This window comes from Ovis canadensis, chromosome 5, assembly GCF_042477335.2.
Source record: "Ovis canadensis isolate MfBH-ARS-UI-01 breed Bighorn chromosome 5, ARS-UI_OviCan_v2, whole genome shotgun sequence".
Classification (NCBI taxonomy): domain Eukaryota; kingdom Metazoa; phylum Chordata; class Mammalia; order Artiodactyla; family Bovidae; genus Ovis; species Ovis canadensis.
In genome coordinates this window covers 63,039,653-63,055,543 of record NC_091249.1, presented here as the reverse complement: position 1 = coordinate 63,055,543, position 15,891 = coordinate 63,039,653, and the positions used below count along the sequence as shown (strand labels likewise).

Sequence of the window (15,891 nt, the reverse complement as noted above, 5' to 3'; positions counted from 1 at the left end):
GTGTGACTGCCTACTGAAAAGGAAGATTCAGTAGAATTCAGAATCTTATAATACTCAAAATGCCCAGGTTACCTAAATTGTATTTCGTGATACCAAGAACCAGGAAAATAAAAACTTGACTTAGGAAAGACAGTTAACTGATGCCAGCAGTGATATGACCCATAAGTTGGTATTATCTAATAAGAATTTTAAGGCAGTTATAAAAATGCTTCAAGCAATTATGTATACTCTTGAAACAAATGATAACCTCAGCAAAGAAATAGAAGATATAAAGAACAGAATGGCATTTTAGAGCTGAAAAATACAACTGAAAGTTAGGAAAAAAAATCGCTGCATAGGTAATAGTAATTTAAAGGCAGATAAAAGTTAATCTAAATAACAGAAAATAGATTGAAAAAGAATAAATAGTGACTTAAGGACCTGTAGGACTGACTGTAACAGAAAATCCAGGATTTGTGTAAAAGAGTCTCAGAAAGAGAGGAGAAATAATATGGGTCTGAGAAAATAGTCAAAGAAATAAAGATGGAAAACTCCCAATTGGGGAAAGTCATAAACCTACAGGTTCATGAAGCTGAGTGAATTCTAAATTGGATAAATTCAAAGAAATCAACACTTGATGCATCACAGTCAACCTGAAAACTAAAGACAGAAAAACAGTTTGAAAGCAGCAAGATAGAAACCACATACTAGCAATAGGGAATAATGTTTGAATGATAACATCTTTTTCATCTGAGATCACAGAGGTCAAAAATATGTGGCATATTTTTCAAATGTTGAAAAAGTGAACTGTTCACTCAGAATTCGATAGCCAGTGAAAATACCCTTCAGGAGTGGAAGGGAGGAAATCATGACACTCTCACACAGAAGAAAGTTAAAAGAATTTATCACCAGCAGACCTACCTAAAAGAATGACTGAAGAATATTCTTCAAATAGAAGGGAAATAATAACAGAAGGAAACATGGATCATAGGGAAGAAAGAGCTGTGAGTGCATAAAAGTAAAGGAAAATATAATAGACTACCCTTTTCTCAAATTTTTAAAATTATGTTTGATAGTTGCACCAAAAATTATGACATCATCTATAATCCCATACATGTTTAATATATAGTTCAACTGCCAAAGTTACCACTTTCTTTTTCCTTTGCTGTGCTTTCAACTTTGTTGTCAGTTCTACCTTTTCATTATCCATTTTTATGAAATGTTTCATGGTTTTATCCTGAGGAAGCCATACTGCCACACACTTGACATCTGTATATGAATTGAATAATGGGTGAACAGTGGCCATTCAGCGACAGATTTTGAAATTAATTATGTGATCAGCAACTGTTCGTGATTGGTATTTATATAATTTACATAGTGATTTATGAACTGAAGAGCTAGCAGCAAATTTGGTACTTAATGCAGTTAAATATATGATAGCAACTGAAATTTGAGTCATGTTGGGAGACTAGTATTATGTAAAATGTGGTATTCGAAAGTGGTGCCTATGAGATCTGTACAAAGCAAGGACTGTCTGATAAAAGACTTGGATCTATCTAGAACATGTAAAGAACACTCAAGACTCAACAGTAAAAACCAACAGTCAGTTTGAAAATGGGAAGAGGACCTGAACAAACATTTCACAAAGAGAATATACGGATAGCAAATAATCACATGAAAAAAATCTAATATCATCAGCTGTTATAGATATGCAAATTAAATCCACCACAAGGTATCACTATACATCTATTAGAATGCCTAAAATAAAAATGGTAATACTAAATGCTATTGAAGATGTGGAGAAACTGGGTCTTTCATTGGTGGGAATATAAAATGGTGCAGCTACTCTGGAAAATACCCAGTAGTTACACTCTTGGGCATTTATCCTAGAGAAAGAAGAACATATTTATTTTTAAGAAAATCTTTATACAAATGTTCATGCAGTTTTATTCATAATACTCCAAACCTAGAAACAGACATTCTTCAACATGTAAATGGTTAAACTGTACATCTGTACAATGGAATACTACTCAACATTAAAAATAAATAAACCATTCATAGTAAATTGGATAATGAGTTAATGCATCTCAAGTGCATTAAGTTCAGTAAAAAGGCAGTCTCTAAAAGTTATAGACTTTATTTGTATAGCAGTCTCCAAATGCTAGAATTAAAGAGATGGAGAACAAATTAGAGTTGCCCAGGCACAGGGATAGAGGGTTGAGAGGATACAGTGCAGAGGTAGAGGAGCACTGTAGAGCCATTTGATGGTGATGGAACAGTTCTGTAACGTGATTGTTCTGGTGGCTACATGAATCTTCATGTTAGATAACACTGTCTAGAATGGCACACACACGTGCATGCTGATGTGTACATGTAAAAGCTGGTGGAATCAAAATGAGACTTGTGGTCTAGTTAATAGTATTGCACCTATGTCACTTTCTTGGTTTTGACATTGTATTGTTATGTAAGATGTTACCATTGGAGGAAGCTGAATGAAGGGCATATAGTACTCTCTACTATTTTTGTAATTTCCTTTGAGTAATAATAATTGAGTAGTAATAATTGCAAAGTTAAAAATTTTGTTAAAGGCCTTTCTGGGGGCCAGGCATGAGGCAAAGATAACTAGTTTCTTATTCTGCTCACTTGTCTGTCAACCCTCAGCTTTCCTTGACCTCTTTACATGGCCTTTGGTGGCCACCAGAGTCCTCTAGCAGGGTGGAAGGAGAGCATTTCACTAAAGGAAAAGAATATAGCATCCCATAGATGTGATTGCCCTGATAGGAACAGTCTTTTTTAAGAGAGACTGATTCATTTCTTTGCTTGGTGTTTCTATGGAGTGCTTGTCACTGGGGAGAAAACCCATAGGTAATAAATGAGCAATTTGGAGCTGACAGCTGCTCATCATCCTGCTTTTTATAAATATTCGTGCCTTTTAATTATTCTCAGAAGATGGAGACATAAGCCACTGTGACCTTTCAGACTCTCTTTATAAGTACTATCCTCTGAAATTGGGAAGAAAACAGAAAGTGTCACATGTATAAAATATCTAATTAAAGTCTTTTATTCACCTCCAACATAACTTCATTTTAAAAATCTTTATATGTGTGTGGGGTGGAGAGGGACTGAGCAAAAATTGTTTGAGACTTGAGTATAGTACATACAGTAATTTAGCCACTTCAAACAGTTGAACAAATTGTACACCTGTAGTTAGATTGACAGTAATGACAGAGATTTAATTTTCAACAGCAAATTGCTCCCACTCTGACAGCTCTTTACCGACAGTTTCCTGTATCTGGGTTTCCCTAAAATGTTGCTGGATGGGTAGGGTAAAGCAAAGATATTCTTTAATCATAGAAGAAAGAGAACCAAGGTATGGATTATTCCACCTTAGATCTTGGCTTTTTCATGTGAGATTAGGGGTTGAAGGTGAGCTGAAATTGTTTACCCTGACCTCATTGATTACAAGGAGACTTTTCATTCTTCCTGAGCATTGGAAGGCAGGCTGAGATAAATGGACCTTGGAAAATCTTGAGTGTGTTCTTGTGGCAGAGGGCTATATGTGTAGATTCTGAGGGCTCTCTCTCTGGGCATCCTGGAAAGTACAGATTTTGATAGTGCAGACTAAAGAAGGTTGTGCCCTGGAGCAGCAGTTCTTTGAGGATGGGCATCCATGGCAGACCACAGGCTGATTGGGGAGATGTCTACAGTTGATGATTAATCATCTCTTTGCTGCTCTTCTAGGAAAGGCAGGCCAAAGTTAAGAGGCTCTTCCGTCCAATTGAGGAGCTGAAGAAGGACTTTGAGGAGCTGAATGTTGTCATTGAGACAGACATGCAGATCATGGTACGATTGATCAACAAGTTCAATAGTTCTAGCTCCAGCCTGGAAGAGAAGATTGCTGCACTATTTGATCTTGAATATTATGTCCATCAGGTATTGTATCTCATTGTCTGTTGGTCTGACTTTTAACTAACAGCTCCAAAAATAAACCCCTCTGGCCAAGGCCCTAAGAAAATATTGTCATCATCTTTACTTCTCTATCAAGGCATAGAGGATTCTTAATCTAGGCCATTATCTGTTGTATAAGATACTTTCTTAGAGACCAGAACCAAGCTCTATTTCATTCGAAGTGTTACTTCTTTTAATTTTTCAACACTGAGGACACAGCAGAGGTAAAATAGATGTGATACTTGTTCCATGTAGCTTGTAGTCTGGAAGAGGGCACAATTAAATAGTGAACAATTGAATAATGAGCCAATTAACAGTTTAATAATGAGATAATTTAAGATTGTGGTAAGGATGAGTATATAATGGGGGAACTTAGTCTAGTCAGGGATACTGGGGAAGGCTTCTCTGAGATTGTGACATTTAGGCTAAGCATTAAATGATTATTAAGGGTTGAGTAGACAAAGAGGGGAGATTAGAGCTTGGGGTGGCAAACTCTGGCCCACTTTTGTGAACAAAGTTTTGTTGGAACACAGTCACATCTCTTTGTGTATGTATTGTTTTATTGTCTTGACTGTTTTAATACTACAGTGGCAGAGTCGAGTGGTTATGACATAAACCATTATGGCTGATGAAGCCAAAAATATTTACTGTCAGGCCCTTTAGGAAAAGTTTGCCCATTGTATTGGAGCGTTTCAGGCAGTGGAAACAGCATGTGGGGAAATTCTGAGTTAGAGAAGAGCTTGGTGAGATCAAGGACCTAGTAGACTGGAGTGACTGGAGCACAGAGACCAGTGGGTGAGTGGCATAGATAAAAGTGAAAAGTTTAGGGGATCAGACAGGTGGGCTTGAGAAAATCATGCTTTTCATAATTTTATCCTTGATCCTAAGAACCATTGGAGAGTTTGGAGCAGGGAAATGACTGATCTGATTTGTGCCATAATTATAACAGTTAATGTTTATTGAGCATTATCATGTACTCGGCATGTAGTCAAGTGCCTTGTACACATTAATTCATGGACTTCCATACCTGCCTTTGGAGTAGGCACTGCTGTTAATCCCATTTTGTAACTGAGGCAAATAAAGCACAGGCCATGTTTGTGATTGCTCAAAGTCACCCAGTTAGTGTAGAGCTGGGATTTGCAACAAGGTCTGTGTGACCCTAAACTCTGTGCTCTTAGTGTTTTGGATACTCTGCCTCTCACGGAATACTGGTACCACCTGAATGAAGCCTAAGAGAGAATAAATGGATCTAAACAGAAGGAGCCCAGAGAAGTCATTCACTTATTGAATGAATTAATTTATTGCATACCTGTTAAGTTCCAGGCACTGTTCCAGGCACTTAAAATACATTTGTGAATGAAATTGGAGCTTACCTTCTAGAAGAGGCAGATAGACAATAAACATACCTCACAAGTAAATTATAAATAATATGTTTGAAGGAGATAGATACTACTGAAAAATAAAAAAATAGAGCAGGATAAGGATTGGCAGTATTGGGAAGGAAGGTCTCAGTTAGGAGCAACAGCAGGTACCATAGCCCTAAGGTGGGAGCATGTCTAGTGTGTTTGGGGAACAACTATGTGGCAGGAACTGAGAGAAGTAGATGAAGCGCAGAGAGATAATGGGAGGGAGATCATGGAGCACTTTGTGGGCCATAGAAAAGAATGGAATTGGACAGTGTTGGAAGAATGTTGCAGAAGCATTTGATCTGACTTTCTTTTAAAGAAAGTCTGGCTGCTGTGTTGAGAGTTAGACTGTAGGCTGAGGGCATGGGTAGAGGCAGAAAAACCAGATAGGAGGCTGTTGCAGTAATCCAAACTAGGGGTGATGGTGGCCTGGGAGGGCTGTGTAATCATCATCAAAGGCTTGCTTGAGATCTTCATCAAGATACAGATCTTCAGCATCCTCCCACGCATGACAGCGTCCTTGTTCTCTATAAACTAAGCTAAAAGACATTCTTTAGGATTTTGCCAGCCTTTGTGTTGAGAGAGGATGAGTGTGTACTGTATCTGCAGGAATTATGGGATGGTCTCTTCATCTCTCTCTGCTCATAATTCTTTCTCAGGCCTCAAATAGCAGGTCTGTGATCCTTTTAGAGAAGAAAATGAACCTGGGTTCTCTTTCCTCTTTCCAGTCTTTCTCTCCAGGGTAAAAAAACAAAAAGTCCAACAGCTTTTCTGTTACAGATATTTAAAGGAGTAAGGATCCTAGGGGTTATTGGCCAACTCAGTCCTGCTCTGATGTTGACAGCTTTTATTTTTTCTCATCTTAAGATACTTCGATGGGTCTTTAGGTGTCAGGTTTTGTAGGCTCTTCTTTTAGCTGCAGCATAAAAGGCCAAAATGACCTTTTATGAGAGCTTATCTTACCCAGAGGAAATTGAGTAAGAGGGTAGCAGGGCCCTAATAAATTTTATTTCCCTTGCAGGTTCTTTGGTCATCCTTCAGTGTCATCACTAGGGTGACATCTCATCGTGCTTTCATGAGTCACTGAGAGGGATTAAGAATTTCTTGGACATCACCAAACTTATCCTATTTATCAGTCCAGAAACTAGTCCCCTGGTGGAGACCAAACTTGATCTGTTGGCAGGAGAGTCTTAAGTATTCTAGATCATTGGTCTTTGGAGTGGAAATATAGATAAGGTGGTGGGCTGATATGTCAGGCTCCCATGCAGTAGTGTTAAGTTGTTATTTCATAGGGATATTGAAGAAGACGTAGCTCGGCCTCAAGTTCCAGCTGTAGTGGGCAGTTAGGGCGATGTAGTGCTAGATTTGAGGGAGATAAGACTCTTCTTACAGGAAACTTACTTATCCACTTTTATTCTAGACTGCTGATAGGATGTTTTGAGGAGTCATGGGCTTCAAGGACCCAAACTGGCTCTGCCCAAGGATTTCCTCACAGCCATGTTTGAACTATTAAACAAGATTTGTGAAAAGCAAAATCATGTGTGTGGAAATAGCATGTGAATTGTTTATAAGGAGCAGCCACTGTCTGCCCCATTCACCCAGTGGCAGTGTATTTGCCTTCCCTCATGTGACTCCTCAATTATTTACCATCATTTCTCCCTTTCTTTATTTTCCGTGTTCTCTCATTGTCTTGTCAGTTTTCTGTTTCTCTTTTCCTCCTGAGTGTTGGCACAGTTCCCTACTGCCCCCTTCATTATGCACTCCCTCCTTCTACCTTGAACTCCTTTCTTTCTGTCCCACCCAGTCCTGAGAGCAGCCTGGGAAAAGTTCTGGCCCCAGACCCTGGCCCTCGTCATGCCTTCTGCTGTGTGATACTGGGCAGGGCCCAGATTTTGGAGCTTGTGTGTGCAGTAGGCAGAGTGACTCTTTCCTACTTTATCTACCATAAAATAACAAATGAGAAAACATCTTGAAAAGGCTGAAGAGCTTATGTAAATGTCAGCCTTTATAATACCCTGGATTATCTTTATAGTAGTGAAGATAAACTGAATCTATAATAGAACCTCTGTGACTCTGGGCTGCATTGGTTTGCTGTGCTAGGAACTCATACCAACCTTGACAAGTAGCCATCTCAGGCATGGAATTACAGGGCTCTCCGAGCCAGGGTTTTGTATTTGGAAAACCTGGAAGAAGGAAGACCAAAGGAGAAGGTAGTGAATTCTTACATTTTAAAATCAGAGTATGTAAGGAAGGAAAACTCAGTATTTATTTGTGCTTATGTCACAAAGCACCCCCCACTAAGTCTCCCTAGTTCGCTAGGCTATGGTCCAATAATTATTCCCCGTCACAAGGACAGATGAGGGCAGACAAATGCCAACCCTGGCCTGGGGCCCTTAAGACAGAGCAGACTCCATGCTTACTTCATGGCCCTGGATTGGCCATCTTTTTAGGTCTGTGGTACAAGCAACCCATTCATTTTATTGGCACGGATAGCCCAGACTGCCTTTTTTACTCACAGTGGAGTTTATTTCAGTGACCTTTTTTTTTTGATCAAATTTATTCATTGATTGGACTTCCCTGTGGTGGCTCAGACGGTAAAGCCTACAATGCAGGAGACCTGGATTCAATCTCTGGGTCGAGAAGATCCCCTGGAGGAGGAAACGGCAACCCACTCCAGTATTCTTGGCTGGAAAATCCCATGATGGAGGAGGCTGGTAGGCTACAGTCCATGGGGTTGCAAGAGTCAGACACGACTGAGAAACTTCACTTTGTTTTCATTCATTGATTTAATGACTGTGTATTGAGCACTTAGCTATATGCTTAGACTATTGTAATCCTTGGACCTATACCAGTGGACAGAAAGACAAAAACCCCTGCTCTTGTGTTTGAGAAGAATGATCTTCTAAGGGGTTACAAACAGGCTAGGCCTACCAAAACATAGGCATAGTCAAATACAGCCCTTCAAACTGGATTTCTCTGGTAGAGCCATCTTCCAGTTTGAAAGAAAAAAGTCAGGTAAGAAAGGGCTTAGTGGAATATGGAGGAGAAATGTGGGTAGGAGTCCCATTGCTGTTAGGCTGCCTGCCTCTTCCTAATGATTTGTAGAGTGGAATGAGCATGTAGACAAGAGGCAGCTTTTGTACCAACAAAGATATTTCCAAGGGAGACTGTAGCTGCTGCATGGGGAAAAAGGTCCAGTGACCTTTCTGAAGAAGTTGAGTCTTCTTCTTCCAGGATGCAAGTGAAGCTTGGGAAATGAGAGTCTGAATTTTGGAGCTTTGGACATTAAGTATAGCCTAGACCAGTGTGGCCCAATAGAACTTTATGGGATGATGGAAATGTTCTACACTGTCCAGTAATAGCCACTAGTGAGTTAGCACAGGCCTAGGCTAAAGCTTTTGAGAGAGACTTTTATGCAGATTTATCACAAAGTGTCCTCAGATTCATTCAACCTTAGACTATAAAGTGAGTAAGTGGGAAGAGAAGCATACTATTGTTATTCTTCTCCTAGCATTTTTCCAGCCCTCCACCTGCAACAAGGTTCCTTTTATAGTCCCTGATTTCTAATTAAAAAGCCGCATTTTAAAGTGTCTGCTGCCTCCACTGCCCCCACTGAGACTGGACATCACCAGAAAGCATAGTGTCATTTACTAGTGCCGATGACACCAGATCTTGGCATTAACAGCTTATACATTTACAAGTAAGCTTGTGACTCATTATGGTATTAGAATTTTCTAGGACATGTTTGGCATAAGCAATTGCTAGGTGCCATTTTTGCCAATTCTCACGCAGGTGCTCATAAATCATGGTAGATGAATTGCTACTGCTAAGTTGCTTCAGTTGTGTCCAACTCTGTGCGACCCCATAGACGGCAGCCCACCAGGCTCCCCCATCCCTGGGATTCTCCAGGCAAGAACACTGGAGTGGGTTGCCATTTCTTTCTCCAATGCATGAAAGTGAAAAGTGAAAGTGAGTCACTCAGTCATGTCCTACCCTTCTTGATCCCATGGACTGCAGCCTACCAGGCTCCTCCATCCATGGGATTTTCCAGGCAGGAGTACTGGAGTGGGGTGCCATTGCCTTCTCTGATAGATGAATTGGGAATTCTCAAATGTAAGATTGTTTTAAAATTTAGTTGGTTCTTACAGACCCTTTCCTAATTAGTCAGAAAGGCCACCAGTACATTTTACTTAATTTTTTTAGTTTGTTCTTGAATAGTTACCAAAAGAAATTCTTACCTTGATGTCTATACTATACTAAGCAGTGCCTCTGTTCCAGATGGATAATGCGCAGGACCTGCTTTCCTTTGGTGGCCTTCAGGTGGTGATCAACGGGCTCAACAGTACAGAACCCCTGGTGAAGGAGTATGCGGCGTTTGTGCTGGGGGCTGCCTTTTCCAGGTGAGCAGCATGGATGGTCGTTGCATTGGCCAGGATCCTTTGGACCCTTCAAGTGAAGTCTAGCTTTACTCTTGGCATGATTGGCCTGGAGGAAGATACGTTTGAACTCATGCACATCTCTATCCACAGCTTAGTGTAATCTTGCTGAAACTAGAGTAAGAATTTGATTCTGCCTTTATTCTAACTAGATAAGAATTTTCACCCTTGTTGTCACCATTTGTGACTCTCTTCCCCCTCATCTTATATGTATGGACATTTCATAACATATTTTAGGTCACATTCTCTGTTTTAGTCAAAGCTAATTAGAAGTTACACCAACCATAAGTAGTTGAGCGGAAGGGGAGTGAAGTCCAAGTGTTGATCCTTTTAGCAGAGAAGCTTCATCTGGTGATGAATACATGATGAACCTGACCAAGGAGGGCCTTCTGGGGAGATTTGCCTTCCTCTAGTTGCCTGAAACCAGTCAACATGCCACCAGGTTATCACATCTCTGGGTTTAGAGTTGTTTAAATTTCAGTTAGTCTGGCTTATGCTCGAAGACTGATCAAGTGAGAGGAATGAGCATTTCCAAAGGGTAGATGCTGAAAGAGATAGGAGCACCATATCATTATACTCGCCCTAAAAAAGTCAAAATGTCTTCACGCTGCAGTTGGTCCATTGGAGCTACAATTTGTTCAATTTTTGAAAGTCTGTTCCTAGGACCATTTGTTCTTCTACAACAGGAACCATTATTCAAATTCTTGCTGTCAGGACATGTGTGGTGCCTATTAAGGATTACCTTTGCTTGCTTGCCAGGATTGTGATAATGTAGAAGGACTATTTTGAACATTACCATTGGACTCTTTGTTTTGAAAAGATTTCCTTTGCCTTTCATCTACGATTATCTTTATTTAATCAAAATCTCAGTCTGATACTCTCTAATTCTAAAAGACTAGCTATCTTTTCTTAGTAAATTGAGAGGCAAAGTTAGGAAAGCCAGAAGAATTGTTGCAGGTGAGAGGCTGGGAGCACTGCAGGCCTTTGTTTCCCTTCTTGCTTACCTGCCCCATCTTTAAGCCCTGCGTGTCTTGTGGACTCCAGAGCATACCTCTCTTGCTATCATTGACCAGAGCCACGCAGGAAAATCACTGCCTGTGCATCTACTGGAAAGATGAAGAATCTATAAATTTGTCATTGATAGCTGTGATTTCAGCCCTGCACAAGTTAAGATCTTTATCCTAATTAAACTTTAGAGGCTTGAGAACTTACTGAAGTTCACTTTTTGTTTCTCAAGCTATAAAATAATTGATTCAAACATTATTAATCTCTTTTCCCAGACCCTTTTTGGAAATCTTCTCTGTACTCTCCAGTACTTTCTCTGTACTTTGAATGTGAACAGATGATTCTGTGTGTACTTTGCCATTGCTTCTGGAAACACATTTCGTGGGGGAAAAGAAACGTCTTGATGTCACACCTTGGTTTAGGGGAGCTAAGCAACTTGACAAGCTTGCTTTGGGCCTGCTTAGCAGGCCATAACTCATATGGAGGCTGTGCCAGTGTGTGGTGTTATTAAGGCTTTTCCATGATTGTATTAGTGTAAGACTGTGTTAACATTTCTGCGGCATCACTAAAATTTAAATAGAGATAAATATAAAATATTGCAATTTAGTGTTTTGGTGGCAAGAAAACTGCCGTATTCAAAATGTTCTAGCTGGGATTTTGATGGCTCACTGGAGGGCAGTTACAGTGACAGCATGGTGTGGTGCCAGAGCATTTGGAAGCCAACAGCAGGCTCCTACACACCATGAAAATATAAGTGGTTTATGCAAAGAGGAAATTGATGGAAGGTAAGAATATTTCCATGCAGAGGCAGGTTTCAGTGGTCTAGTCTGATATTCATTATTTATTCCTGGTGTCCTAAGTGTTGGTTCTGCAGCTTCCTACCTGCCCTCAGCCTGCAGGTGAGGACACACATAGCACACACGTATGCACACCTGCATACACAAAGTGATTGGATCCGCTCTTTCTTCGTCAAGAGGGCTTTCAAGGGCTCGTGAGCATGTTGGAATCATGGAGTCTCATGGTTTGGGAATCTTATTTAGAGATCGTTCCTTCCAGTTTTCTGCTGATGAGCAAAAACATAGCTCACTCAGTCCAGATGTTTGACTATTTGGGAGAACTAGGTAGACCGCTGGTACGTACAGTCAGGAAATCTAGGTTCAAGTCCAGTTTCTATCATTTCCTGGCTGTTGACCTGTGGGCAAGTGATTTCACTTTTCTAAGCCTCACCTTTTTCATTTGTTATCTGAAAACAATCATAGGTTTCCTTTAAGACTGAATGAATATGGAAGAACATAATATACAATAAGTCCTGTGAAATGCTTATAAAACACCTATCAGTGACATGCGGTATAACATCATTGTGTTCATTGTGTGTCCTTTTTACTTTGAGTTTTCACTGTAACTCAGAGTTAAAGTGTTACTTTTGTTTTTACAATGCAAACTTTGTCTTCCTCATTTTCTCTTCTGTTAAGTGCCTACGTTCTACCACATATATCTCTTGGTGTCAGTCTTGCTGCTTCATGAGGGTATTTGTTTGCCTGCCTGGGTTAATTAATTCATAAGACCGCCACAGACATTTCTGTAGATGAAGAGATCTCTTCTGTGGTGTTAAATGGGAAGCGGTTATTCCAAGATCAAGAAGAAAGAATTGACATAAACATAATTGATGTGGCCACTCGGTGTTACATGGCCACTGAAACAGTTTGTTCTCTTATTTAAATATTATTCACACTTATTATGGGTCACACACATTCATTTTCAGCTGCCAGTGTTTTGTTGGCCCATGTGCAGGCAGGTCAGGCTCTTGCATAAAAAGATATGTAGAAATAGGGAGGTAGGAGTCTGATGTCTTTGGCATCTTTATCTTTCCTTACCTCCCTTTCCTTCCTCCTTCCCTTCCTTCTTTCTTCAAGTCACATATTTTCAGTGGTCTTTCTAAGACCTGCTTTCATCTTATGACAGCACCTCTCTCAGTCACTTTTGGTGTCCACTGTCCATGAGTTCTTTTATGCATATGTATGAATTATTCAATTATATTGGCTTATAAATGCTCACTATATGCAGTCCTTTTTCATGAACTTATGCATAGTGTAAAAAGGGAGGTATGTGTGCTGTCAGCCGTAGTGCAATTATGTTCTCTTATGATGGATCCCTGGGATAGGATTACACTCTACCCTGTCTTTGACGTCTTCATTGGACCCTCGTTAGGAAATACTGGGTTACATACATCTCTTTGTAAAATGAATGTTCACCCTGCTGCTGACCTTCACCCTCTTACCCTATGCTTTATTGCTTCTCTAATTTTCCTAGTTGTACTCTTCCCATGGATATTTTACTAATTAATTTTAACCATTTGGCCAGTGTCAAATCCTTGTGTCCCATTTCCATTTATTAGCCTCCAATTTTCAGATTTCTTTCCTGCTATCCTTCATGAATTTCAGTGCTTATCTGTATCGTCTCTGTCTTTCCTGACTTTTGTGGCTTTTTGGGGGATCACTTCCATTGACCTTTACCTTTACTGCTGTCATCCACTAGATATCTTGAAATTTACTTCCCTCCCTCCTTCCAGCATTTCATGTTCTCTGCCCACTTCTGTCATCTCTTCACATTTTCATCTCTCCTCTTAAATATGGTCCTTACCCTTGTCTTGATCTCCATCCTCTGCGCATCCTCCTTTTCTCCCCCTCACTGTCCCTGTTCTTCACTGTCTTGCCACTCTCTAGGCTCCCTCCTTTTAGCCCACAAATGTTTGATTACTTAGCCACTGACCCCTGCCTGCCTTCAAAGATTAGACAGTTAGGGATCCAATAAGTGCACATGAGATACAATCCCTGAAATGGTTCAAGAGTATTTTGTTGTTATTGACATCTCCATTAACATTCAACAATGTCAACCACTACTTTCCTTTGGAAACTTTACTTCTCAGCTGCCATGTGATTGTAGTAGTCCCTTAGTTCTTGGATGTCTGTAATTAATTACTTGGTCTTCTTTTCTTCTTCTGGCAACAATATCTTTTCAGTATCTCCTGACTACAGCCATTTACCAAACTTTTTATGGCCTCGTCACTATTGTCTCTTCATTTTCTCTACCAATGGTCCTACCTTTTCCCATGGTTTTAAATTCTACCTCATTGTGGATAACTCCAGTGTCTAAGCCAGCCTTCTTCTCAGGTCCTTTACTCCATTTCTATCAGACTGTGTCATTGCACATCAAACTGAAAGAGAAGAAAATGAAATTCATTTCTGTCTATCTCATAAGCTAGGCTTTTCTTCCCACTTCTCTTTTATCTGTTCTTGGCCTTATGATTGTCTTTGTTACCAAAGCTTAAAACTTTGGAGTGATATTTCAGTCTTATTTCTCTCTAGTTATTTACCTGGTCACTGAGTCCCGTGGATTTTTATTTTCACAATTATTGTCTACTAAACAGTGATTTCATTTTTTCACCATGATATTGTGAGGGCAGCAATATGTTTAGGGAGGAGACTCCCTCTCTCAGTGGTAGGAAATGAGCCCTGAATAGTTTAAATCAAGCATGGCAATCCCATTTTCTGTGGATGTAGATTGATTTAGAGGTAAGCATTTGACCCAGTTCTGGACAATGAGACATAAAGAGATGTTTGCTGGAAAAGCTTCTGGGAAGGATTTTGTTCTCTTATAAAGATGTTCAAACATGTTTTAGAAAAGGCAGAGGAACCAGAGATCAAATTGCCAACATCTGCTGGATCATTGAAAAAGAAAGAGATTCCAGAAAAACATCTACTTCTGCTTTATTGACTATGCCAAAGCCTTTGACTATGGATCACAATAAACTGTGAAAAATTCTGAAAGAGATGGGAATACCAGACCACCTGACTTGCCTCTTGAGAAATCTGTATGCAGGTCAGGAAGCAACAGTTAGAACTGGACATGGAACAACAGACTGGTTCCAAATAGGAAAATGAGTATGTCAAGGCTGTATACTGTCACCATGCCTATTTAACGTATCTGCAGAGTACAGCATGAGGAATACTGGGCTGGAAGAAGCACAAGCTGAAACAACATTGTAGGGAGAAATATCAGTAACCTCAGATATGCAGATGACACCACTCTTATGGCAGACAGTGAAGAAGAACTAAAGAGCCTCTTGATGAAAGTGAAAGAGGAGAGTGAAAAAGTTGGCTTCAAGCTCAACATTCAGAAAACGAAGATCATAGCATCTGGTCCCATCACGTCATGGGAAATAGATGAGGAAACAGTGGAAACAGTGGCTGATTTTATTTTCTTGGGCTCCAAAATCACTGCAAATGGTGACCGCAGCCATGAAATTTAAAAGACACTTGCTCCTAGGAAGGAAAGTTATGACCAACCTAGATAGCATATTAAAAAGCAGAGACATTACTTTGCCAACAAAGGTCCGTCTACTCAAGGCTATGGTTTTTCCAGTAGTCATGTATGGATGTGAGCGTTGGACTGTAAAGAAAGCTGAGTGCCGAAGATTTGATGCCTTTGAACTGTGGTGTTGGAGAAGACTCTTGAGAGTCCCTTGGACTGCAGAGAGATCCAACCAGTCCATCCTAAAGATCAGTGCTGGGTGTTCATTGGAAGGACTGATGCTAAAGCTGAAACTCCAGTACTTTAGCCACCTCATGCAAAGAGCTGAATCATTTGAAAAGAACCTGATGCTGGGAAAGATTGAAGGCGGGACAAGAAGGGGATGACAGAGGATGAGATGGTTGGATGGCATCACCGACTCAATGGACATGAGTTTGAGTAAACTCCGGGAGTTGGTGATGGACAGGGAGACCTGGCGTGCTGCAGTCCATGGGCTTGCAAAGAGTCAGACACGACTGAGTGAATGAACTGAACTGAAAGACAATGATAGTAAGGAGACCTTGTCTACTTTTTTCTACCTTGATTACAGTTGTTGGAGTAACAACTGTTGGAATAACAGTTGTTGGAACTACAGCTGTTGTTGGAGCTATAGCTGGTTTAGACCAGTGAGATGAGATGCACAGGAACAAAAAGGCAACATGCTGAAGAGGATAAATGAGGGGAAAGACAAGACTAGCTTCTTTATGATACAGTTTAGCTACTGTACTGGTTTGAGAACTATCAATTTACATACTTCTGTCATGAGA

The 15,891-nt window shown here is 40.2% G+C and overlaps 1 protein-coding gene across 6 annotated transcripts in view; it reads left to right on the top strand.

The window, feature by feature from the left end:
* Positions 1-15,891, top strand: part of SIL1 (SIL1 nucleotide exchange factor) — a 257,385-nt gene that overhangs the window by 153,471 nt on the left and 88,023 nt on the right. For 4 of the 6 annotated variants that reach the window (XM_069592170.1, XM_069592169.1, XM_069592168.1 and 1 more), the window contains exons 6-7: positions 3,721-3,912; positions 9,612-9,733. In XM_069592170.1, the coding sequence (XP_069448271.1) occupies positions 3,721-3,912; positions 9,612-9,733 (314 nt within the window). The remainder of the gene's footprint in view (positions 1-3,720; positions 3,913-9,611; positions 9,734-15,891) is intronic. The other 2 variants (XM_069592173.1, XM_069592171.1) reach the window with 1 other exon arrangement.